Source organism: Rhinolophus ferrumequinum, chromosome 17 (genome assembly GCF_004115265.2).
Source record: "Rhinolophus ferrumequinum isolate MPI-CBG mRhiFer1 chromosome 17, mRhiFer1_v1.p, whole genome shotgun sequence".
NCBI lineage: Eukaryota > Metazoa > Chordata > Mammalia > Chiroptera > Rhinolophidae > Rhinolophus > Rhinolophus ferrumequinum.
In genome coordinates this window covers 41,707,879-41,731,499 of record NC_046300.1, presented here as the reverse complement: position 1 = coordinate 41,731,499, position 23,621 = coordinate 41,707,879, and the positions used below count along the sequence as shown (strand labels likewise).

The 23,621-nt window shown below is 48.8% G+C and overlaps 2 protein-coding genes, 1 long non-coding RNA gene and 1 other non-coding gene across 5 annotated transcripts; 1 reads left to right on the top strand and 3 right to left on the bottom strand.

Moving 5' to 3' along the window:
- Positions 1-21: 21 nt before the first annotated feature.
- Positions 22-4,846, bottom strand: RPL32 (ribosomal protein L32). The gene is made up of 4 exons (XM_033132627.1): positions 4,722-4,846; positions 3,352-3,452; positions 2,548-2,729; positions 22-199 (listed from the first exon to the last, which is right to left on the bottom strand). The coding sequence occupies exons 2-4, from the start codon at positions 3,445-3,447 to the stop codon at positions 70-72; spliced, it is 408 nt and encodes a 135-aa protein (XP_032988518.1). The 5' UTR covers positions 3,448-3,452; positions 4,722-4,846; the 3' UTR covers positions 22-69.
- Positions 3,520-3,659, bottom strand: LOC117037365 (small nucleolar RNA SNORA7). The gene has a single exon (XR_004425511.1). It is a non-coding gene; the product is annotated as a small nucleolar RNA SNORA7 (small nucleolar RNA).
- A 161-nt stretch (positions 4,847-5,007) lies between the features above and the next one.
- LOC117036980 (uncharacterized) lies at positions 5,008-12,316 on the top strand. The gene is made up of 3 exons (XR_004425462.1): positions 5,008-5,220; positions 9,412-9,506; positions 12,187-12,316. It is a non-coding gene; the product is annotated as an uncharacterized LOC117036980 (long non-coding RNA).
- Positions 5,628-23,437, bottom strand: EFCAB12 (EF-hand calcium binding domain 12). Of its 2 annotated transcripts, none has more exons than XM_033132625.1 (9): positions 23,247-23,437; positions 19,488-19,948; positions 18,514-18,699; positions 16,628-16,784; positions 13,813-14,006; positions 12,285-12,498; positions 8,960-9,110; positions 7,231-7,287; positions 5,628-6,581 (listed from the first exon to the last, which is right to left on the bottom strand). In XM_033132625.1, exons 1-9 carry the CDS (start codon positions 23,293-23,295, stop codon positions 6,323-6,325), a joined length of 1,728 nt encoding a protein of 575 aa, XP_032988516.1. In that variant the 5' UTR covers positions 23,296-23,437; the 3' UTR covers positions 5,628-6,322. The 2 variants fall into 2 exon arrangements, with proteins under 2 accessions (XP_032988516.1, XP_032988517.1); XM_033132626.1 differs by having other exon boundaries at positions 19,488-19,933.
- Between the last annotated feature and the right edge of the window lie 184 nt (positions 23,438-23,621).

Genomic DNA, 23,621 nt, shown 5'->3' with positions numbered 1-23,621 from the left:
ATCCAGGGCAGAAAAGCCAGATGGAAGAATTTTATGGTTTTATTAAAACACAGTTTGCACACAAGCTGTCTATTCATTTTCTTCACTGCGCAGCCGGGCATTGGGATTGGTGACTCTGATGGCCAGTTGGGCTGCTCTTTCCACAATGGCTTTGCGGTTCTTTGAGGAGACGTTGTGAGCAATTTCAGCACAGTAAGATCTGGAAGAGAATCCGTAAGTGGGTAAGGAGCAAGCCAGCCTGGAACATACACTTGTGCGTTCCACTGGAAGACAATGGCTTTGGTCACTTCACCTCCAGAGCCACAGCGCTGAGAAAACAGGCTGCTGAATGACACCTGCACGCCCCCAAATACCAATCCCCCAAATTTCATGGTACTAGCAAGGCTCTTATAAGTGTTTCCTGGCAGTGACACAAAGCACTCCCACTGTTCCCTCATTTAATCCTCACAGCAGCCTTGTAATCCAGGCAATCACTTCCATTTTACAGACAAGGAAGCTAAGGCCCACAGACACGGAAGTGAATTCCCAAATCACACATTCAGTAATGGACAGGGCCAGTAAGGCTCAGCACCCCACTCCAAGTTCAGAGGTTCTCCCTCAGTCTTTCTGGCCAATCTGCCCAACTCAGGGCAATCTCAGGGAGCTTGGACTTGTTCCTGAAAAGTTTTGGAACTCTGCAAAGTAGCAGAGCATACAACAACAGTCAGATTAAGCCAAGGGCTCCTAGCCCAGACCATAAACATTTTACTTGTTCCTTTGACTGCTATGGATAAAATTCAAGCTGAAAGCATCACTGCTTCAAGTCAATCAGTGAGTAGCAACACCTAACATTTCCAGGAACTGTTCTCATCCATTCCTCACAGCCTCACCGTGCCCTAATCTGATAACAAATTGGCCTAATGAACATATTTCAGTTAAGGAGGTCATTTATGAAGCTGTCAATGGTAGATTAAGACAATCTACCCCTAGAGGAATTACAGCAAACAGAGAAGACTGTCAAAGAGTGGTTAAATAAGGCAGTGGGTATATATACAGTTCTTTTCAAGAACTTTATAGGAAAATAGCTTAACACCAAAACAAGCAAATCCACACAAAGAATTTTGTTTTATATAAAGGAATCCACTCAAGCTCAAAGCTTTATTTTAAAATGGTTCCATAATCTTTGTTTTCAAGAAGACTTAAGTTGTATTGCACTTTTCGTCTTTTTCCCCCCATTTTTCTAAAACTCCTCAGGTTCTTATCCATATGTATTTAATAACCACAATCACACTGTACACATTATACTTTCCCCTCTGCTTGGGCATTTTCCATAGATGACAATTTTTTATGTATGTGTAACATTCCACTCAGTGCTGTACTCCCACCATTCACCAATTGTATTTACAATTGTTCAGTTACTGCTGCAATGATCACCTTATAGCTTCCCTGCTTTTTAATTATGGGAGGATAAATGCCCAGAAATGGAACTTGTGGATTAAAGGTGAGATTCACAGTGTTCCTGTGGCTTTTGATACAAACCCAAACTGCTATTAAAAAGTATCTTCATGACAACCAGCAACATTTACACCACAATCATTTTTCTCCCTACACAGCAGGTATTAAATTACATCTTTCTATCATAATTCTCTATCCACCTGCTTAGTGCAGTTTGGGCATCCACCTAATTCGTAGGCTTATCCTTTTCTAAAGAAAATTTCCACCATTTCAATGCCTTTTAAAAATCCAACCTAGAAACTCAACCAAAAAGGGTTTCTTTCACTTTTATTACTGTGTCTATCACTACAGCTAAAAAACCTTTGTAAATATGCACACATCCAGATGTGACAAGTTAGTCATCCTCTCTCCACATTCTTTCTAATTTAGGAAAATGAAAGGTTTTAGCTTAACAGGAAAGAAAATAAACTATCCTCTGCTTAACCAAAAAATCCCATTCCCTCCAATCCAGATTCGAGTGTCTAAATCATTTCTCACAAGGAATCTTTTCTCAACCCACTGCGCTCCTCTGGCCTAGCAGGCCAAAGTCTTACACAGAGCTCACCGAGTGTCTTTCTCAAAACAATGAGAAAGGAATGCTATGACCCCTCCACATAGCTCCTGCTTCTCTACCACTTTAAGCCCCCGCCTGCAATCTTCCTCCTTTTCTCTATTTCACATCACACTGAGCTCTAAATCAGGCAACTCCTCCATTCCTGAAGCATTCTGAAGATACCCTTGGTTTAAGGGCCCCTTAGGTCTGAGGCTGCATTTGATCTCCCACATAAAGCAATGTTCTGAAAATGACTGCCAAAACGACACTGCAGTGTTTGTAATGTCAAGCAAAGTCCTTCCCTATCCAGGTCTTAAGTTTCTACACGTTTCAGGACAAGTTGTCATCCCCGTCCTACACCCTTACAAAGGAAACATGTTGAAGTCCCCAACAAGCACCTGGTAAGCTCCTGAGAGAATATATAACTCCTCCAAATGCATTCTAAAAGGTCTAGAGTCCCTACCAAAACTGTTCCCAGACAGACTTCTGACACCTGAACCCAGAGTTGGGATCCAACTCACTTGTTGCACATCAGCAGCACTTCAAGCTCCTTGACGTTGTGGACCAGGAACTTCCGAAAGCCACTGGGCAGCATGTGCTTTGTTTTCTTGTTACTCCCATAACCAATGTTGGGCATCAAGATCTGGCCCTTGAATCTTCTGCGCACCCTGTTGTCAATGCCTCTGGGTTTCCGCCAGTTACGCTGAAAGAACACGCATAGTTGGGGGGGTTAGTGTCTGTGCAGACTGCCCATTCTTCCTTTTGGAGGAAAAAAGGGGATCAAATGAAAAGGAAATATGCCAAACAGTTGTCTCTGGGTAACAGGATTTCATTACTCCTTTGCACTTTTTGTGAAAAAAAAAATAGGGGCTCCTGCATTTGACCAGCAGGAAAGACCCACATCCTCACTCCTAAGCAAAGGAAAAGCAGGCCAGACACCAATGAAATGTGAGGGGATTGTGTACAGAGTAAGATGAAGAGCATGGGTTTCAACACTGCACTCAAGACCTGGATTTTCTCATCTATAAAATCAGGATAATCTACCTCTTCTACCATAAGGCCACCTGAAATATGATACAAATGTAAGCCTCTAGACACCTCAAAACAGCAAAGTGTCCCATCCATGTCATTTAAATTTCCATTTACACACCAAGAGACAGTACCAGTAAGGCATAGAGAACTGGGTTTCTATAGTGAGCTCTACTACCAACCACAGACTGGTTCATCTGCCAAAGATTATCTTCCGACTAGGTGATGTCAGAAATCCCACAGCCTATTTAGAAACCCCTCATGCGACCACATACTTCCATCCCGGGACTATATACCTTAATTTTGACATATCGGTCTGACTGGTGCCGGATAAACTTCTTGGTCCTCTTTTTGACGATTTTGGGCTTCACGAGTGGTCTGAGGGCAGCCATGATACCTTCAAGAAAGAGGGAGAGACGGTGAGACAGAGTCCTGGAAGGAGGCTTTCCTGCCCAGGACTCAAGCTTTGTTGCAGAGTGTCTTCCAATCACCAGCTACTGAGCAAGCAGGGAATGGAATGGGTACCTCTGCCAGGCTTGTTTTCCCTCCCGACTCCGAAGCTGGCAGAATATTAGCCACTCTCCAGATGCGATCCTGGGAGGTAGTCACCTCACCCACGCAAGGCCAAAGGATGCCAACAGCTAACCTAAAACAAACTGACTCCCAAATGTTCTCAGCTTGCAAGGGGCAGCAATTCCCACTCCATAGTATCCTAACCTCTAGGTGGTACAACTTCCTTTTGGTTACACAAGCCTTGGGCAAACTACATGAACCGGACTGTTTTCTCATCTGTAAAATGGAGATGACACTGCACATTGAATGCTTGCAGTGCCCAGTCCAAAACAGATGTTCAGTAAAGAGAAACCTGTAATTCCCCTAGGATGCTGCTAGACTGCAATACGCTCAAGATATACAAAACCACGCCAGACTTGGGCCTAAAATGCCTCTGGATCTTTGAGCAACGGTTCTACCTGGAGATCAACTCAAAAATTACCTTCCAGGTGTCCTCGGCTACCCTCATTTTTTCTACTGCTGCAAGTTCGCAATGAACACTCGTTCAATAAACGAACTTTTCCCCCACTGGCACCATGATTTCCTCCTAGACAAGGACGCCGTTTCTTATTTCCAGAGATCCTGATCCACTATCAGAATTCCTGGTAATTGAACGAATCGACTCGCAGCTCGTGGGGTTTTGGTTATTTGTTTTGACAGTCCCGTTGCAGTGGTAACCCCAGGACCAGAAACTGCAGGGAAGGAACCGTCGGGCAACAGATGTATTAAGAATACACGTGGGCAGATATCCCTGAGCTAAGTGATCCGATGACTCGAGCCCAGGCCGCTCAGGCAGCTACCCCCGGATGGTTCCATTCCCCCCAGAAACCCCCGTAGTCTGGCCCCAACCGGGGCCCTGTGCCCCCGGAGCTCAAACAACTGTCCGCAGTTCAGCCTGATCCCAGGCGGCCTCCGTATGAGTGCAAGCGGCCCTCGTAAGCGAACTTCCATCACCGACTGGGTCATTTAGTTCTATTCCTGTACGCGCTCCAGGCAGGCGACAAGGACAATATCCACCGAGATGACCGCTCGGGAGGGCAGGCCTCCTCCCCAGGGTGGCGATGGGACTTGGTGGAGATCGCAGAGACGCGGATGACCAACGATTAAGACTCACCGGGTAAAAGATGAACGCCACCTCCGTAGGCAGCGCAGAGGAAGAGAGGGGAAGGGGGCGCGCGAGGGCTGATGGGACTTAACCTCAGTGAAAAGGCGAGAACTTCCGGCTCTTGGTCGTTCAAAGAAAATAAACTTCAGAGAAATAATACTGAAAAAAAGTCGAGGGATACCTGTGTTTTCCTAGACATTAATATCTAGGGATAGAACTGAAAAACATTCACACCTGTTTTGGGATAACGTAGAATATTCGCAATTATTTCTGAGCTTCTAAAGCCTGGTGGGGGCGCAGCCACTTCCGCCAGAAGTTGAAGCCGCTCCTCCGTCAGCTTTTAGATTATTTCCGCCGGCGTTTCTTCTGCTCCAAAGCGCGCCTCTTAGTGGCCAGAAGGAAACAAAACAGAGGCTTCCTACTCCCGCCCGTGAATTTATAAATAGCAATGAGACTACATAAAGCAGCTCTCGTTCAATGGGATTTACTTTCCTCCCACAATTCTGAGGTAGGTCTCTTATTTTTCCTCATTTTACATATGTAGAAAGTGAAGTTTGGAGATTTGACTCCAGAATCCACACTTCTAACCATTAGGCAACACTGCCTAGTTTTTCATTGTTGTTCTTGGTGTGTTTTGTTTAGCTTTTGCTTTTAAGATTAGTGCGAAAATCACATTTCAAGAGGAAAAAAATTGCCCCTGGATGCCGCCATACTGATGTCATCAGTGATCTTGATAGGAGTGATTCCAGGGGTCAGAGGAAGACAGAAGCTAAACTGGATCTGTGTTGTTAACTGAATGAGAAGTGAGAAGAGTGTTGACAACTCCTTCCGGAGATTTTGACTGTGTAACGGAAGGGGAGTTTGAGGAGACCAGAGAACTGAAATGTGAAATGTCTTGTCCCAGGTCACACAGCTGGCAAGAAGTGGAGGTGAGACTAGAATGCCATGGCGTCTGCACCACACCTCGTGAATCCTGCTTATTGTGCGGGCTGTGGGGAGTCGGATGCGAGCGTGGGAGCGCTGTGTTAATAGCTGCCCACCTGAGACGGATCACGAAAGAAAAGGTCTTGACAGGGTCAGAGAGGTTAATCAGGCAAAGGGCTTATGAACCAAGAGCGTGCTTCCAATTGCAAAAAGACCCAAGAGATTTGGAAGTCGTGATCCCAATGGCCCAGTGTGGGGGGGATGAGGGATATGTTTCACAGAGGAGGGCACAGTGCCTGCTGCTTCCCCATGAGCAATGAGATCCCAGGGAATGTGCCTGGTGTAATCCCTTAGGCTCAGGACCCCAGCTTTCCAAACAACCTTCTGGCCACAGCTTCCGAGCAAGAAGTCACATCAGCTGGATCATAGGTGTCGTGAGAAAAACTCCAACCTGGTTTATTTCAAAAGGGCAGGGAAACACTCAAAAACCGCACCTCTTTCTCTGGACACATCTGCCTCTGAGACCCTAGGCAGTTTTGCTCTTCAGAAAGCTGGCGCTAGGCCCTCCCCCTGAAACGATTCCTTTCGTCTGGCTCTTTGACACTCCCCGTGTCTGTGGCTCTGGGCGGCTGGCTGCACTGGCCCCCAGCTCCAGCATGGCTGGCTCTGACAATATCTAGGCCACTCTAGTAGATGTAGTAGACTTTAGGAGCACGGTAATGGGCACAGGTCACGTCGTTCGTGTTCCTAATGGGCCACCCGCGGGTGGGGTGGTAGGTAGCCGAGTAGGCATGGGGCTGGTGTTGGACACAACTGAAGAGTGCCAGGCTCCGATCCACAGCCACAGTGGGCAGGTAGAGGCGCAGCTTGTCCAGGAGGTGACCCGGCCAGAAGAAACTGGGGTGGGTTCGCTGCCGACGACTGGGCCTCATCACCTTCAGCTTCCTGGAAAATGAGAAGACACAGAGGAAATTACCATGGAGGACAGGCCAGGGCTGGCGCTCCTCAGCAGAGCAAAGCAACCGTGACCATCATAGAGGAAGCATTGTGCTAAGGGCTTCAGTATCTCAGACTTCACTACAGTTCCACATGGTAGGTTCTGTTACCATGTCCCCAAGGTTACACAGTGACCAAGTGGCAGAGGGCAGGCTTGACTCCCAATCGGCTGCCTCTAAAACCCAAACTCTTAAGTGTACACCATCTGTTCTCCAGAGGTATTTTAATGTGGTGTTCAGAGTACAGCTTGTGGAGCCAGCATAACTTGATTCAAATCCCTGCTCCGCCACTTTCATAGATGTGTGACTTGAAGCAACATCATTAACTTTTCTGTGCCTCAGTTTTTTCTTCTGTAAATTGGGTATGTGAAGAGAAACGCCGTAGGGTAGTTAACAGGATTTAAATGAGTCAACACATAGAAAACAGTGTCTGCCTGGCACTCTAAGTTGTTTTACTGCCTCTCAGCTCCTGGGCACTGAGCCCCAGATGCTGTGCTAGGAGCGGCACGGAACGTGCAGAGTCCCAGGCACCTCCTCCAAAGTGAGGCTAGCCCTTCTCCCACCCAACCCCCTTCCAGAGTTAGATGATTGCTACAGACCTGGTGAATTCCTCAAACTCCTTAAAGTGTATTTTCTTGATTTTCTTTGGCAGTTTCCTAGTGGATAAGAGAGAGTTGTATTGTCAGGAGAGGGGAAATCCAGGTTAACGCAGCCTCAGGGAGTAGGTTGGGGGCCACGGGGGTGGGCGCATCTCTGAGTCCAAACCAGAGCTTTGAAAGGAGAATTTCTTCCACCTGGGGTGGGGCCATGTCTCTGTCTCCCCCACCCCGCCACCCCGTGCTCCAGCGGAACATGCGGTGGGCTTGGGTCAGCCAGACCTGGGCTCATAACTTGGCTGGCTGGGTGACTATGGACAAGTCAGTTCCCCTTTCAGAGCCTCAGGTTTCTCATTTCCTAGAACAGAGAGCTCTCAGAGTAGTTAGGAGAGGTGCTCAATAATCTGAATCATTTTGGGGCCCGTGGCTCCCACTTTCCCTGGCAGGTTGAATATAGCCTTGGAGATAAGGATGGTGAAAACTAACTCCCCAAACTTTGGGCCTGGCAGACATCACTAATCAACCACAGCACTCTTTCCCAGTAAGCCTGCATCTGACCTCAGAATCTTTCACAACACAGTCTAAGTAGTAAGATGAAACCAATGTCCATCCCTGTCCTAGGTGACCTCTCTTTATCCTTTATACCTGTGTCCTACCTAAGTAAGCATGGACAAAAATCCCTTTCTCAGGTTCAGGCCCGCTTCCTAGGTTGATGGTTCAGGAATGGTGCCAGCTACTCAGGGGCTGAAAGGCGGTCATTAAGTGATCAGAAAGGGCCCCTAGGCCACCCTGCCTGGCTCATGCTTAGCTCTTCCCACCTGCAGGCCTAGGCCACTCCTGCACTTGGGAACATCCTGATGGGGCAGAGTCAAACAACAACAATCATTGCTTGAGTGCCAACTATCTGCCAAACATTGTGCTAAGGAGTTTACATGCATTTCTTCATGTATGGTAGGAGTTGTTATGTCCATCTTATAGATGAAGATACTGAGGCTCAGAGAATGGAGTAACTTACCCATTTAATCTGTAGCCTGTCTGATTCCTACTTAGCTCTGCTGCATCCCACCCCAGCCATTCTGGCCATACCAACCCAGTGGGCAGCTAGCAGGGATCCAGAGTCGGGGCAGGTCCTGGACTGCTCCCCTTTCATAGTATCCACTTAGCTGTCCCCTTCTCCCACGCTGGCCCCATCCTCTGCAGGATGCCTCTTGTTCTCCAATCCACAGTCGCCCATGGCTCATTGCCTGTCCCTGTTGTAACTCTTTCCAAAGAAGGACATTTTCTTAGAGAGGACTCAGGTTGACCTGAGGGTCACGGACAGTACCCAGTGCAGAGTTCTTTTCTCCTCCCAGGGGCTGCAAGCCCCCTTCTTGCCAGAGAAGGCAGGGCAGAGGAAGAGGCTGCCACCGCTGTCCTCTGCAGGGCCCCTGACACCCAGCCCATGATTGGTGAAGGGGCCTCCCGATTCTTTAAGAAGGCCCTCTTTATAATCTTTCCCAGAGAGCCTGAGATCACGTAGAATGTGGTCAGGAGGGTAGCTGTGTGGGAATGAGGCAAGGAGGCTGTGGCCCTGTGACATGTGCCAAGGGTGACACTGGGGACTGGCCAGGCCATGGTGACCCAGTTGGACATGCTGGGTTTGGTCAGAGACACTGGTACAATGGGATACCCCCAGTGTAACAGCAGTAGGGCAGGAGGCAAACGGAAGGGGGAAGGGGACCTGACACTCAGCTTGTCAGTCTTCTTAGCCACCAGCTCTTTGAAGTCCTGGGAACTGGGCAGGACTAGAGTTGGACTGAAGTCCGAGTAGTAACCTCCTGGCTGCCGGATCGGGCGCACCTCGTCCTTCTGGAAAATGATCTTGTCCCCCGGGTACAGCAGGGCTGCAAGCAGCAAGAGAAACGTGGCCTGTCAGCCCAAGACCCCTCCCTGCCTTGAGCCTTTGGGGCAGAGGGCTTTTTAAAAAATATATTCACATTTTTGTTTAAAAATATTTTTTTCTTGTATATATTTTTTTCTTGTATACATTTTAAAACTATTACAATTTTTAAATGTAGATTCACAGCAAGTTGCAAAAATAGTGCAGAGGATCCCTTAGACCCTTCCCCCAGCTTCCCCTAAGGGTCACAATGCATATGTAGGCATACATCGTTTTATTGCACTTTGCTGTCTTACGCTTCACAGGTGGTGCATTTTTTACAAATGGAAGGCAAAACGCTCCACCAGTAAAAAGATTACAACTCATGCTGGTCTGGAACTGAACCCACAATATCTCCAAGGTATGCCTGTAACTGTAGTGCACAATCAGGAAATGGAGTTGGTACAATACTGTTAACTACAGACAAGGGAGCTTGTTTATAATCAGGTCAGCAATGGCTTGGGGGGCTGGGTGCAATTACTACAGAGCATGAGGGCCCACACACCCCACTCCTCCTGGTCAGGGGTCCCAGGAGGAGGAGGGGAAGATTCACCCAAGATTTCATTAGGTTAACTTAGACCTGGTAGTGATGGCAGTTTTCTCCTTGCCTAGAATTAGTCTCCCAGGTAACCTTAAGATACTTTTGTAAGAAGTACAGAAAATAAAAAACACCGGCCCAGGGTCTCCATCTTCTTGCAACTGTGGAGCAGTGCTTGTTAACACACGGAGAGTTCTAGAAAAAGTGGTGGAAAGTTACATTCTTAATGTTGTTTATTTAGAGGTAGGGCTGGGATTGTGCAGGTGAGGGGAGTAGAGAGAAGGGGATATGCAGCATCAACATTTTAAAAGATATATAGGATTTTTTAAAACTACATTTAAAAAATATATGTATATATACATGACTTTTAAAAAATGACTTACATAAATGATTGTGTAAGTGGAAAAGAAAAAGGCTCATGAAAGGACAGTCACCAAAATGTTAATGGTGGTCAACTCAGGCTGGGGGGAGGTTATTTTTGTTTTCAAAAAATTTAAGTGAGCAAGTATTGTCTATAAAACTGGGGGGAGAAAAACAATAAAGCTATATTCCCTGGGGAGAGGGTAAATGCCTCTGTTCTAGAAATCTTGGCCGTGAGCTTGAGGCCTGAGTCTGAGCCCACCAAGCTCTAGTCTAGAACAGACCTGGAAGTCCCCATGTCCCCATGTTTGTGCTTCTTTGTCCACAGCAGAGAGCAGGCCTCTGTCATAAAGACAACCAGTAGACAGTGGCCAGGACAGAGGTCAGAAATGGACTAGTTTTTTCCATCTAGACCAGTTAGAAGCAAAAGGAAGCCCACCCATGCACACTCCTGTATGCCCATGAATTTGAGATCCCGCAGACAGGGGAAGCTCCCAGGCCCAGGGAGCTGGCAAAAGCCAACAGTGGAGAGAATCAGTTGTGGCTCCATGTTCTGGAGGGGACAAAGGAAGCACATGCAGAGGAAAGACCTGACCCACAGGAGCAGTCCAGGGTGCGTGGCAAGCCTGCCCACATTTCAGAAGACAGACAGCTGTGGCTCCAACACTAAGAGGAGGGGATGTCAATGATCAGGGAAGACGAGGCTGCCTGAGGAAGCAGGAAGGAAGGATGATTTGGTGAAAAGTCAGTGCCCAGAGCTGCAGGATCTCCTGTCTCAGCCCTCTCACCCCAGGCGGGCTGCCCACGCGACGGAGTGCAGCACGTGCAGGAGACAGTGACCATTTAGGTCGGTTTTCCTGTGTTCCTAAAGGCCCTTGGCCATGTCCCCAGGTATAGGCCTGTTAGGGCCTAAATTGCATCCCCTCAAAATTGTCGCACGTTGAAGCCCTAACCCCCAGGACCTCAGAATTTGTATTTGGAGATAGGGCCTTTCAAGAGGTGATGAAGCTGAAATGAGGTTGTTAGGGTGAACCCGAATCCCATCTGACGGGCGTCCTTATAAGAGGAAATTTGGACACACAGAGAAACACGGGGGTATGCGTGCACAGAGAGAAGACCTGTGAAGAGGCAGCAAGAGGGCAGCCATCTGTAAACACAGGACTGAGTCCTCAGAGGAAACCAACGCCCTGGCACCTTGACCTTGGACTTCCAGCCTCCAGAACTGTGAGGAGATACGTTTCTGTTGGTGAAGCCACGCAGTCGGTGGTATTTCGTTGTGGCGGCTCTAATAAAGGCCGAAGGCCCTGCACATTTAGCATTTGTTTCCCTCCCTCTTGGGAAAAAGATGGAAATAATCAATTGTGACTGTTAAGTCTTATTCTCGGGTAAGTCACACCACTCTCTGTGTGTTCTTTCTCAGAAAGCCTCATTTCCCAGTGTGGCCACAGTTCCTGTCAAGTTCCTATGGGAAAACCTCTGCCCTCATGCAGCTCGCTGTTCATGTTTTTAAAGCATAGAGAGGGACCTGCCCATTAAATTGATAAATTAATAAATTTGGGGTGCCAGTATTGCTCTGCCGTCATCAGGGGGATATGGGGGCACTCCCTGTTCCCACCTGTCAGAAGCACACACTCTACCCAGAGACCCAGGCTCCGGTCTGCTTGGATATATAAAAATTCTTCCCTCAAGCAGAGGGTATAAACAGTAGGGAAATCGCAACGTTGAGTCCTGCGGTCTGATCAAAGAGCAAAGGGCCTCAGCAGAGCCTGACTCCTGGTGTACTCCTACCTCTGTGTTGCAGAATAACCAAAATACGGGCCTGGGAACTGGTTTTGGAAATGCCCAACACAGCGTTGAGTTTGTCACTTCTATCAAATCTCCCTCTTTGAAACTGGGATTGTTCCAGTTTCCCTCTTTGAAATCCCTCTTTGAAACTGGGATTATGCTCCACTTCAGGGCTCCCTTCCCCAAAGGAGCTTCCTGTACGAGAAAGCTAGTTCATCAAGCTCAGTTGAGGAACCCAGACCTCCAGGCCTGTGGAAATTGTGGACCTCCGGGATTCTAGAAATCCCACTGAGCAGCAGTACAGGCTGAGCTGTTCATCCTTTCTTCCCCCTCCTTCTTCCCAATGTCCCCACCCCAGGCCACAGCGACTTGGCTGGGTGCCTGTCGGCTGTGGAAGGACAAACCTCAGGCGGACACGCGAGGCACGTTCCCGGGACCAGCCACCAAGGCCCTTACCTTTCACGAGGATGTCCTCCGTCAGCGGGAGGCCATAGTCATCACAGAGCTTCTGGCACTGCAGGTAGACCAGAAAGGTGTCCCTGCGGAACGTGTTGATGAGCTCATTCATCTCCCCGCTGACGGTGGACGGGAGGCAGTGCTCGTCGAAGTGCTGGTTCCCGCTGCGCACCAGGCGGCACTGCTCTGTGTACTGGATGGAGGAGACGGTGAGCTGCAAAGAGAACTGCCATTGGCACACACTGCCCTTCGCCTTGCCTCTTCCCTCCTGGCCTGAAGGCTGAAAAGCTCCCTCTCCCCACGAGGCCCCCCAGGAGGGGCAATGGCAAAGAATGCATGGTGGAACCCAAGTTCAGGTTCTGAAGTCAGTGACGCAGGAGAGAAATCACATTGTCAAGTGCTGAAGAGCCGTTGAATGGTCAGCACATGCAGTTCTGTGTACACAGCCCTGTACAGGGATGTGCACACGTGATTGTGTGATATATACAGTAGCGTACAGTGCAGATGCCCCAGAGGCGTCCTACTGAAACGTGACATTCGAGGGTTTGGAGGCACGGGAATTTAAATTAGGTACAGCTATCTGTGACTTGAGGTGGAAGCCACATGATACAGATGGCAGAGTGAGGAATAGAAGAGGCTTGGGGAGTGTGTAGCCACTTTTGGCCTTCTTATTTATTTATGTACGAGGGAAGAAGAATCTATCTTTTTAAAGCTTCTAATGCCAGAATCGGCAAAGTACAGCTCATAGGCCAAATCTGGCCCACCACCTGTTTTCATAAATAAAGTTTTATTGAAACACGGCTGCACTCATGTGTTCACGTATTGTCTGTGGCTGCTCTTGTGCTTGGAGCACAAGAGCCAACTAGTTGCAACAGAAAGGATAGGGCCCCAAAAGCCTAAAACATTTATTAGAAATTTGCTGCTCGCTGCTCTAACATTTTGGGTTTTCTTGTCATGCAACTGAATCAGATCTTAGTTGGTATAGCACTTACCAACACCTAACATTTTATTATATTTATAACAACAATATGTATTTATATATAGTATTATATTAAAATAGTCTGCCTCCCTGACTGGACTCTCTGGACTGGCAGCTTCTTGAGGGTAGGGGCTGTTTTGTTGTTGGCAGCACCTATAAGACTGCCTGGTACATCACAGGCTCTCGGTAAATATTTATTAGATGAATTCATTCAGGCAATCAGTTCTTCCCTCCTTTACTGGTCATGTATTTCTGGAGTGCCTACTCAGTGCCATGCCCTGTGCCAGGCTCTTCGGTTCCCACTGTGAAGGAGACCAGCCCTGGTCTCAGGATGCAAAGTCATAATTAAAGAATGGGAGGAGGGGAACCGGATACTTCCAGAAACATTATCTCATTTATCTTCACAGAAATCTTGTGAGGTAGGTATTGTTCTTATTACATAGATGAGGGAACAGAGAGGTAGACAGCCCACTCCCAAGAGTTCACTCAGCTAGAAGGTGGTACAGGTGCAGCGGATGTGCCCCAAGCCCTCCCCGTTAGTGAGGGTACCTTGCACTGCCGCTTTCTTTCTCGGTACCGCTTGCCGATGTCCTCCATCTCCTCCAGGGTCATGGGTCTTGCCTCCTGGGTGTCAACCACAGGCACGGTGAGCAGGTCCATCTTGGGAGGCTGTGGGGTTAAATTCACCAACTGCTTCTTGGATGGATGCTGTGAGGAAACTCTGTGCTTGGGAGATCTATAATCTAGGGTTGGAGGAAAGAGACAAAGGAGGGACTGAGAGGGTGCCCAGCCACAGAATCTGTCAAGTGTTTAACCAATGTCACCAAGCAGGCACTGAGCCACCCCTCTGCTCCCTTCGCATGTGTCTGGTCAGTGCCATCTGAGACGTACCTGGAAGGTGCCCCTTTGCTCCGTCTCCATTCTCGCCCCCCTAGTGCAGGCCACTCCTGCTCACCAGCCACGTGGCCCCAGCCCTCCTGTTGCCGTTCTCATCCTCTAGCATCCTGTTTCCACCCAACAGCACATAGAACCTTTAAATAGTATAAAGCCAGATCACCTCATCCCCCTGGTTAGAACTCTCTCCTGGCTTCCCACAGCATTTAGACAAAAATCCATAATCCTCTCTCTAGTCTACAAGGCCCTGCGGGATCTGGTTTCAGCCGACCGTCCACCTGACCCACCTCCTACTGCTCACTCCTCACTCACTCCACCCAGCCACCCTAATTTGTTTCTGTCCCCTGAAGACTTTCCTGCCTCAGGACCTTGGCCTTTGCAGTCCCATCTGCCTAGAATGTCCTTCCCCAGACTGGCTTCTCATCAGTCACTCAAGTGGCAGCTCCAATGGATGATTTCCAGAGAGGCCTCCCTGACCAGCCCTCCTCCTCACTCTGTCCTATTGTTTTCAAAGCATTAATCACTACTGGACATCATCTTGCTTAATGTTTTCCATGGAAACTCATTGGAGACAAGGGTGTTGGCTTTTTTACTGCTGTGTTTCCAGTTCCCAGTTTCTAGAAGTGCCTAGCACATAGTAGGTGTTCAACAAAGATCCGAATGAATGAGATCATCCTATTGCCCCTGCCTTGGTGCAGGCCTCCATTGTCCCTGGCTGAAATGAAATCCAGGCCCTTCTACCTTCTGGTTTTGGAGGGAAGAGACAAAGGAAGGAGGGTCTGAGAAGGTGCCCAGCCGTAGTTTGGAGAGAGTGAATAAGTGGTCATCCTCTCTGAGCTTCAGCTTCCTCATGGAAAAGCACGACTAGCAGCCCTGACGTCCGGAGACTTCAAGGATAAACTGAGCTAATGCTGTGGGTAAAGCTACCCAGCACCCAGAGGGCGCCCCCAAATGCTCCCGCTTTCTCTCTTGTGATCTGGTTGCCCAGACTATTGATGCTGCTGCCCCTTTAGGCAAAGTAAGAGACCCCTGAGTCCACCTACCCTACCCACTGTGGCTCTCCGGGGAAAACGAACTCGGCGATGATGCTGAGATAGCACTGGTCAAACAAACATCTTTGCTTGGCTTCAAGTCTGTTTATTGGGAAACAATAGGCCCCAAATACCTTTGCTGCAAATAAGCATCGCAGTGCACTGTGGTCATTCCCGAAATGACTTGCAGCCAACTACACGGATCACGATGAACTTTGGTAACTCACAATGAAAGGGCCCCAAAAACGCCCCCAAAAAGGCTACCCTGAGGATGTGCTGGTCCTGCGGGAGATTACTACTGTGGGGGTGGTGACATGCAGGCGGACACTGTGGGGGCGCTCGGGCCCCCTGGAGACCCTGCCTGGGGGTGAGGCCGCCTCTGCCCCGGCTTGTGGAGACCAAGGTCGGAAATTTGCCTGCGGCTGTGAGTGAAGCTGGGGGGACTGAGGAATGGATGCCCTAAGGGAGCTGCCTGCTGCCTCCTTTTAAAAGCCACTGAGCACCCAGCTCGGTGTGATGGGAACTCCAGAGGCCACGCCCCCGATCTTTGCCTATGTGAGGAACCCCTTCCACTACCCTCCGAGGGTTCTTACAGGACCCCAGGGAGGACGAGGAGTGCCTCACCCCCAAGTATGCCGGAACTTAAATTCCTGCCAAGCAAAGCAAGATTTGCTTCATTTAGAAAAAGGAAGATGTGGTTGCATTTGGAGAGGGCTTTGGAATGGTGGGTGGTAGTTAAAGGAGGGCTTTAATTTTATCTGCAGTTGCTCAATACTTTTTTTTTTTTTTTTTTTTACAACAACTAAACTATAAAGAAGCATGATGCACCCTTGTATTGAAGAGTAAATTCAGATCCAGAGCTATGGCTAGCACATTTCTAATTTGTCTCTGTGCTTCATCTGGACATATGTGGCTCCCGAAGCACATGGCTTAGCAAATGGAACTTGACCTTTGCACAACCTGTACAACTGTTCACAGCAGCCCTGCTAATGCCCCTGATAGGAGAACACCAAAGTAGACTTTTCAGGAAACTCTAAACATATGCTAATCCTGGTTTCTGAATTTCAGTTAATTTTTTCATCAGTAAGGTATAGAGTAATCGTAAGAAGGCCTTGAACTCACATACAAATGGAAAGGCTTGGCATTTGGGCCAGTGCTCAGCTTATTAGGTGGGCTTTGGTGGGCTGAAACCACCCTTTGAGAATCCTCCTTTAAGGATAAGAGCTAGGCCTCATCCATCTTTGAATGGACACAATAGCTGGGTACTCAAGAGAATATCTACTCCTTATTAATCTCTGGGCCTGGAAATTCCAGAGGCTTGGCCCACCTACAGTAAGCCAAAGTTGGAGAACACACTCAGGAAGCGAGCCAAGGCTGCCTCTCCACACTTGCTCTGAGGATGGGGAAGTGGAGGCAGCGGGGTGGGCATACATACGTACACTCTCTTGTAGTTGGTAGCACCCTTTTCTGCTGGGCCAAAAACCATTGCTTGTAGGTGCTGGCCAGGATATCCATGGTGATGCTATTGTCCTTCCCCAGAGAGCTGAGATAAATCACAATGTCCTCTACTTCCTGGTTCCCCAGAGGGACTCCTACCTGAGGAGAGAAGAACAGCCACCAAGGCGGGCAGGCTCCAATCCAAACATCCTGCCAGGACAACCAAGGCCTGCCAGCCTAGCCCCACCTCCCAGTCTGGTTTTATCCACAGCCACTCCCAGCTCACACCCAAGGTCCCTGCCACAGGAGCTCAGAGCCCTTTCTTGGGCCCTAAGTACATCCTGCACTTTCTTACCCTCTGCCTTTACTCAGATGTTTCCCCTTCTACGCCTGAAAAACTCCTATCCCTCCTTCAAAACTCTGTCTAGAAATGCCACCATCTTTGCAGGGTCTGTTACTTCTTTCTCTCCCACCTACTTCATACCAATCTTAATGCCAGCTTTCTCATATTGGATATGAAGAGGGATTTCACATTTCTATCATCCTTACCCACGAGGGACACATAAGCTTTCCTTAACTGAAAGAAAATAGGATTAGAAATATGACACTTGTTACTCTTTTAAGGACTGAGAAACTTTGAAGGAGAACTCGAAATGCTTGCCGGTAATATCGAATATTCAAGAAGAAAAGTTTTAAAGGAAATATAATTTTGTTCTTCAGCTTCTTTAGACTGCAGTCATTGTTACTGAGCTTTCCTTAAAGAAGATCAGAACTCTCCAGGTGTGAAAGGATTTAATGTTTTATCTTCTTGGTTATGATGATTAAAGACCATTTATCTTTTTGTTGTTTTTATGCTTTGATACGTTGTTCAGAGAAGTACATGTCATAAAACGATGGTGTGAAAACTGGTGATGATTTAAAACCATTAGAGGTGTGACAGTCAGCTTCCTAGAGTTATTTTACAAGGTATCTTATATTCAAAGTATATAAAAGCTTAATTCGTTCAGACCAGGGGTCAGCAAACTTTTTCTATAAAGGGCCAAATAGTAAATATTTTAGGCCCAAATAGTAAATGGTCTCTGTCATAATTATTCAACTCTGCCATTGTAGCATGAAAGCAGCCATGACAACCCACAAATGAATAAGTGTGGCTATGTTCCAATGAAACTTGACAAAAGCAGGCTGGATTTGGCTCCTGGGCCTTAGTTAACAGACTCTTGCAAGACCAATAGAACTTTCTGCAATGATGGAAATGTTCTCCATCTGTGTGGTCCAATAAAGGAACTATTCATCACATGTGACTACTGAGGACTCGAAATGTGGCTGGTGTGACAAAGGAACTGGATTTTTTATTTTATTTATTTATAATTAATTTACATTTAGAATAGCCAGTGGTCCATGGGTGGTCCGTGGACCAGTACCATGGGAGCTGGTTAGAATGCAGCATTTTGGGCCCCGCACAGAAGTACTGAGCTGCATTTTCACAAGACCTCTATGTGATTCATATGCCAGTGACAGATGGAGCTCTAGAAGGTACCAGAGGCAGGACTGAAGGCCCAGCCATCTCTGTGCTCAGTTCTGGGGTCTGATGGGCAAGACAGTTAGTGATTCCCTAGGCAGCTGGCTAGTTATAGGGTTAGTTCTGCAGATGTTCCACCCAGGAAGGGACTTTCAAGGTCAGACTGGTGCAGGGGAGGTTTTAGGGGTCTGATATGGCCACAGGTTAAGGCACATTTTTCAATCTGGGTTTACAAGTGATAAAGCTGATACTTTGAGATCCCCGAGCCTCCTTTTCAGTTGGTCCAGGACCTCAGATGGGGGCCACAACAGAGGATGCCTGGACACCCTCCTCCTCAGGCCAGCCTTGGGGAGTACGGGAGGCACTTACCCCCCTCAGAGCCATAATGAACTCCTCCCTGGACATCCTATGGTTCTCGCCCCGGTTGGCCTTGTTAAATATCTCCAGGACCTTGATTTTGTGGCTGTACAAGTAGGAGTACAAAGCTGACAGGGCGGAGGGCTTGGGCAGTCGGAGCTGGGGCACCAGTCGGTGGGAGGGTCGGAGGCGTTTCTTCTAAAAGAGGCAACAGAGTGGGGCAGAGAGGAGAGTTTAGGGGAGACAGGCCAATGGCATGTGATTCCCCAGAGTTAGAGAGAAATGGGACAGAGCGGCTAAGCAGCTCTAAACAGACAACAAGATGGAGTGCAAAGAGCAACCGCTGCATTCTGCCCCAGAACGCCCGGGAGACTGCTTCTCTGAGCCTCCGTTTCCCATCAGAAACAAGAGGTTTGGACAACAGGAGACCTAAAATTTCCTCCTTACCCACATCTCTCCTGTCAAATGAGTCAGTATTATAATCCCACGGGGCTCTCAGTGCACCAAATGACATGCCCCTGCCTGGAGCCAGTCACAGCTGCCCACTCCTCTCACCTCCCAGCCTCTGCTCCTGCTGGGCCTTCTGCCTGAACACCTTTCCTTCTTTCTTTACCTGTCCAATTCCTACTCCTCCAATTCCAGGTGAATGGGAATATTTAGAATTAACACTCCCTTACCTTGATACAGCCCCAGTCAAACCTTTAGATGTCTGTGGCCTTAAAGATGTAAGTCTTACATCTTAAAGATGTAAGACTCTGAGCCAGAGCCACCCAGCTAAGCACCTCCCAGATTCCTGACTCTCAGAAACAGTGAGATAGTAAGACTTGCTGCCTTAGGTCATTTTGGGGAACTTGTTACCCAGCAATAGGTAAGTAATATACCTCCCTTTCGGGACTTCTGTTTGCTCCTCTGTGAAATGGGGTGAACAGTCCCCACCCTGCCCCTACCCCCCTCAGTGTCTTCATCCGGCAAATGGAGCTGCTCACTTTGGTTGGTCTGGTCGCAGGCAGGTGGGCCATCACCTGGGCCTCACGCTCCGCGTGGATCCTGTGTAAGATCTTGGCCTCTGAAGGTGTGAGGCTGGACTTGTTCTGCAGCCACCTCTCTGTGTTGCCAAATGACTCCAGGTCCTGCCGAAACTTCAACCTCTGGCTCAGCCAGGTCCTGGTGTCCTCTGGCTGCTCTAGGATGTCCCCGGCTTCCAGGCCTTTGCAGCTGGGGATGGGCTGTGGGGGAGCCTGGGGTTGGGGCGTGGGCCTGATGGGCTCCGGATCCTCCTTTTGAGGCAAGATGATGATCCTCCGACGGCTTCGAGGCAGGTGGAAGCCCTGCTTGAACTGCTTGAAGCAGTGGGCGATGACCAGGTCGGGATTGAAGACAGGGTCCCCGCTGGCATTTTCACCGTCATCTGAAGTCTTAGACTGGCAGAGCCCTTGCAGGGAGAGGGCTAAATGGTGAGTTTCTTTCAGCAAAAGGACGAAAGGAGTCAGGAAGGGAAAATGCTTTAGCAGCAGGCTGGGTATCTGGGCACCTGGGTTCTAGGCCAGACGTGATCACTACCCCCTGTGACGATGAAGGTAATGGCATGTAACGAGACTGGGCCCTCCCACTCTATGCTGAAGGCTTTATGTGTTTTCTCTCGTTTAATCTCCTCAGAGTCTCCTCTCACTGTACCTATCACCCCCCACCCCCGCCTCCCACTTCCCCAGTACTCCTCACTGGTGATGAGTGATCTTTTAAAAATGCCATTTTGATCTGCTCCGATCATCTGAGGTGGCAAAGCGCTGTTCAGAGCGCAGGCTTTGGAGTCAGGCTGCTCCAGTCTGGGTCCTGGCCCTGCCGCTTGCTGGCTGCACAATCCTGGGCCAGTCCCTTATGTTCTCTGTGTCTCCATTTATTCATGTGTAAAATGGGGATAATGGTGGCATCCACCTTACTGAGTGGGGGAGATGTCTAGAATCCGTCCATTTTAGAGTTGCTTTGTTCATAGTAAGTGTGCCGTTATTTTTTATATATATACTCACCTCCCACCTATCTTTAAACCCTTCCATCACTCTTGATAGCCCTCAAAATAAAGTCCCGTGACCCCCTCTGCCAACCTTTCCCACCTCATCACTTGCCTGACTTCCTTTACTGTGTCCCAGAGCCTTGCTCTTCTCTCTGAATGATCCCCGAATGACCACACCCCGTCCATATCGCACGTGCTGCTTGCTCTGCCAGAAAGGCTTCCCTCCGCACTCATCCCTTCCTCGCTCCTCATCCTCTAGATCTCAGACTAAATGTTACCACTCCAGCTCCCAGGTTCTGTTATAACCTCGTGTTCTCTTTGCGTAACACAACCTGTGAATATACTTTTCCTTCAGACCACTTATGCCAAGTGTGTCAATGAAGGGTTGCAAACTGGCAGCCCTCGTGCTGAATGAGGCTTGGGGTCCTGTTTTGTTTGACATGTTGCTTAAAAATTTCCAGTTTGAGGAAATTTTTTTACTTTAGGCTGGGGCATGCCCTCTCCAGCTTGCCACCGTCCCCACCATTCCATGTTGTCTCACATGCAGCTCAGTTCATTCATTAAGTGCCTGGTTCAGGCAGACATTTGTATTTGAAACCCCTGGAGCAATTACTTGGTTGACGTTTATTGTTTTCAGTAGACTGTGAACCGAGACCTCATCTCTCTCGTTCCCTGCTGGAGCCCCCGCACCTCCACAGTGCCAACATACAGTGGGAGCTCAGTAAGGATTTGGTAAATGAATGAATGACAGATGAACAGACCTAACAGGTGGCTCTAGAATTATATCCATTTTATAGATAAGGACACTAAGGCCCAGGGAGCCCCAAGGTCACATGGTTGATTGGTAGCAGTGCTGGGACCTGAACTCTGGTTTGCCTGGCCCCGGCGCTCTGCTCGTAGCCATTCTCCAGGCCATCACCAAATCCTGCTGAATCTCAATTCTTTCATATCTAAAATGATATAAAGTCTGCTCTAGCTGATGCTGTTATGAAGATCAAATGGATAACATGTATGGGAGTGTTTCTAAAATTCAGAAGGGATACACCATCATTATTAAAAATACTGTCACCATCATTTTCCTTCTAAAAACAAAACTCCCCTGTTTAAAACCCTTTCATTTTGCTGCCAACGGACTGCAGAATAAAGTCCTTAACCTGAACCCACCTGTCCCATCCAGCCCTGTCAGCCTCTCTGGTTTCTCCTTCTCTTGTTCGCTCTGCCTCACCTTGTATTTGTCCCTAAACTGTATCTGACTGTGGTTCCTCTGTCCTCCCTCCCTGCGCCCCACAAACCATGCTGTTTCTTCCCTTTGGAATGCTCTTCTCTCGCCCCTGCTTCACTTGATTATTCTGTACTGATCCTTCCAGGCTCAGCTCAGCATCACCGTCCCCTGTAGCCTTCCCAACTCCTCCCACGTGCTCCATCTGAGTCCCTTTTCCTTTGGCTCTGTTTTAAATCTCTCCCTAAATTCCATCTCACCTCTCTGGCCTCTTGTTCTTGGGCCCCCCTGGTCCACCTTAAAGGTTGGTGCCTCCCAGGCTTACACCTGGGCTCTCTTCTTTCTTTCAGTCTCCTCCTCTCTTATGTTTCTAGGCCCTCCATGTGCTGAGGACACCCATACCAGTATTTGTAACTTGGAATTAGTTCCAATTTTCTACACAGTTGCTCCTAACACATCTCCACTTGGATGGCCTACAAGGATCTCAAACTCAGCCAACTAAGACTGAACTTGTCTCCATGACCCTGTCCCCACCTTCTCTGGTCCTCCTGGTTGGTTCTCTATGTCTGTGAAAGGCACCTCCACCTACCTGGTCACCCTAACAACCTGATCATTATCTTTTATTGCTCTGTACATGTTCCCCATCTGATCAGCCCCCAAGTCCCTGCAGTCAGTCCCCTCTATAGCCTGACACCTCTTCCTCACCCCCAGTATCTCCCACTCCCAACATTCTGAGTCTGCCAATTCAGTCTGCATTTGCTGATGCTCCCAATCCAATCCTGTCATTCCCGGGGACTTCTCCATCTCCTGCCTCAAAAGATCTTTCATGATCTCATCCCTTCTGGCCCCTGTTGCCTCTCATCTCCAGCAACATGCAAACTACTACCGGTAGCGGTTTCCTGAAGACACCATGTCTGTGCATGCCGTTCTCTCGGCCTGGAATGCCTTTCCTCCTCCTCTTGGTTTGGAGAACTACTTATATCCTTAATTTAAGCCCCAATGTAAAGCTCTCTTCCAGGAGCTCGGAACTGTTCCTCCCCATCTTCTATATGTAGCAGACCTCTTACTCCTGGATGTCACCCCTGAACCCAGTATTCACGCCCTACTCTGTAATTATCCATTTATCTGTCTGTCCTTCACCTCTGGTGTTGCAGTGCTTTGCCAAGGACTTGTCCCACAGCAGGCTATTACCAAAAGTTTGAAGACTGGTGGTCTTCCCCAGTACCGACATTAATGTCCGGTGGAGAAATCTGGCGAGCCAGAGGGCCTGGATCCCTTTCTCAGGCACACGGGTTGGGCATCTGGTTCCAAGCCAAGGCAACTTGGGCTGCTCCTCCAGTCCGCACGTGGAAATCTGAAAACTGTGCATGACCCACCCCCGTCTCCCAGGCAACCCCTCACCCAGAGGGGAGACCTCACAATGAGCTATCTTCCCGAGTCCTTGCCCTCATCCCACTTGCAAGCGTCTACATGGGGCAGAGGGTTTCCTGGAGGTGATGCTGTTTCCTCGGAGCTTACCAAGCAGCGACAGGAACAGAGCCTCGCACGTTTCATAGGAATAATCCATGGTCGTGGCACTAGTGTGTGTGTGTGTGTGTGTGCGCGCGCGCGCCGTATGCGCGCCCGCGTCCTCTTGCTTGCTGGCAGGGGTGTGTGGAGATATCTGAAAAACAGTATTCTAAGCTTTGCGAGAGAACTGACATTCGCAGAGTGTAGAAACAACCTGTTACCAGGACTACGGACACCCCGTGCTGATTGGCTGAGCGCCGCCACGTGTGGGAGGCCAGCGAGGACCGGATTTGCCCCGGACTGAGCGCCTGCGGATTAGATTCCTTTCACCGGTCCGGGAGGGGCGTCAGGAAACCGTAGCCACGCCGAGTTCCTGGCTTGGCG

Bases quoted from the DNA above. Each gene is read 5' to 3' on its own strand.
- RPL32 (XM_033132627.1), bottom strand. From the start codon at position 3,447: ATGGCTGCCCTCAGACCACTCGTGAAGCCCAAAATCGTCAAAAAGAGG. The intron at 2,730-3,351 runs GTATATAGTCCC...GTGTTCTTTCAG, and splicing joins ACCGATATGTCAAAATTAAG to CGTAACTGGCGGAAACCCAG. The intron at 200-2,547 runs GTGAGTTGGATC...ATTCTCTTCCAG, and splicing joins GTGCTGCTGATGTGCAACAA to ATCTTACTGTGCTGAAATTG.
- EFCAB12 (XM_033132625.1), bottom strand. From the start codon at position 23,295: ATGGATTATTCCTATGAAACGTGCGAGGCTCTGTTCCTGTCGCTGCTT. The intron at 12,499-13,812 runs GTACCCTCACTA...TTCTCTTTGCAG, and splicing joins AAAGAAAGCGGCAGTGCAAG to CTCACCGTCTCCTCCATCCA. The intron at 6,582-7,230 runs GTCTGTAGCAAT...CTCATTTTCCAG, and splicing joins GAGTTTGAGGAATTCACCAG to GAAGCTGAAGGTGATGAGGC.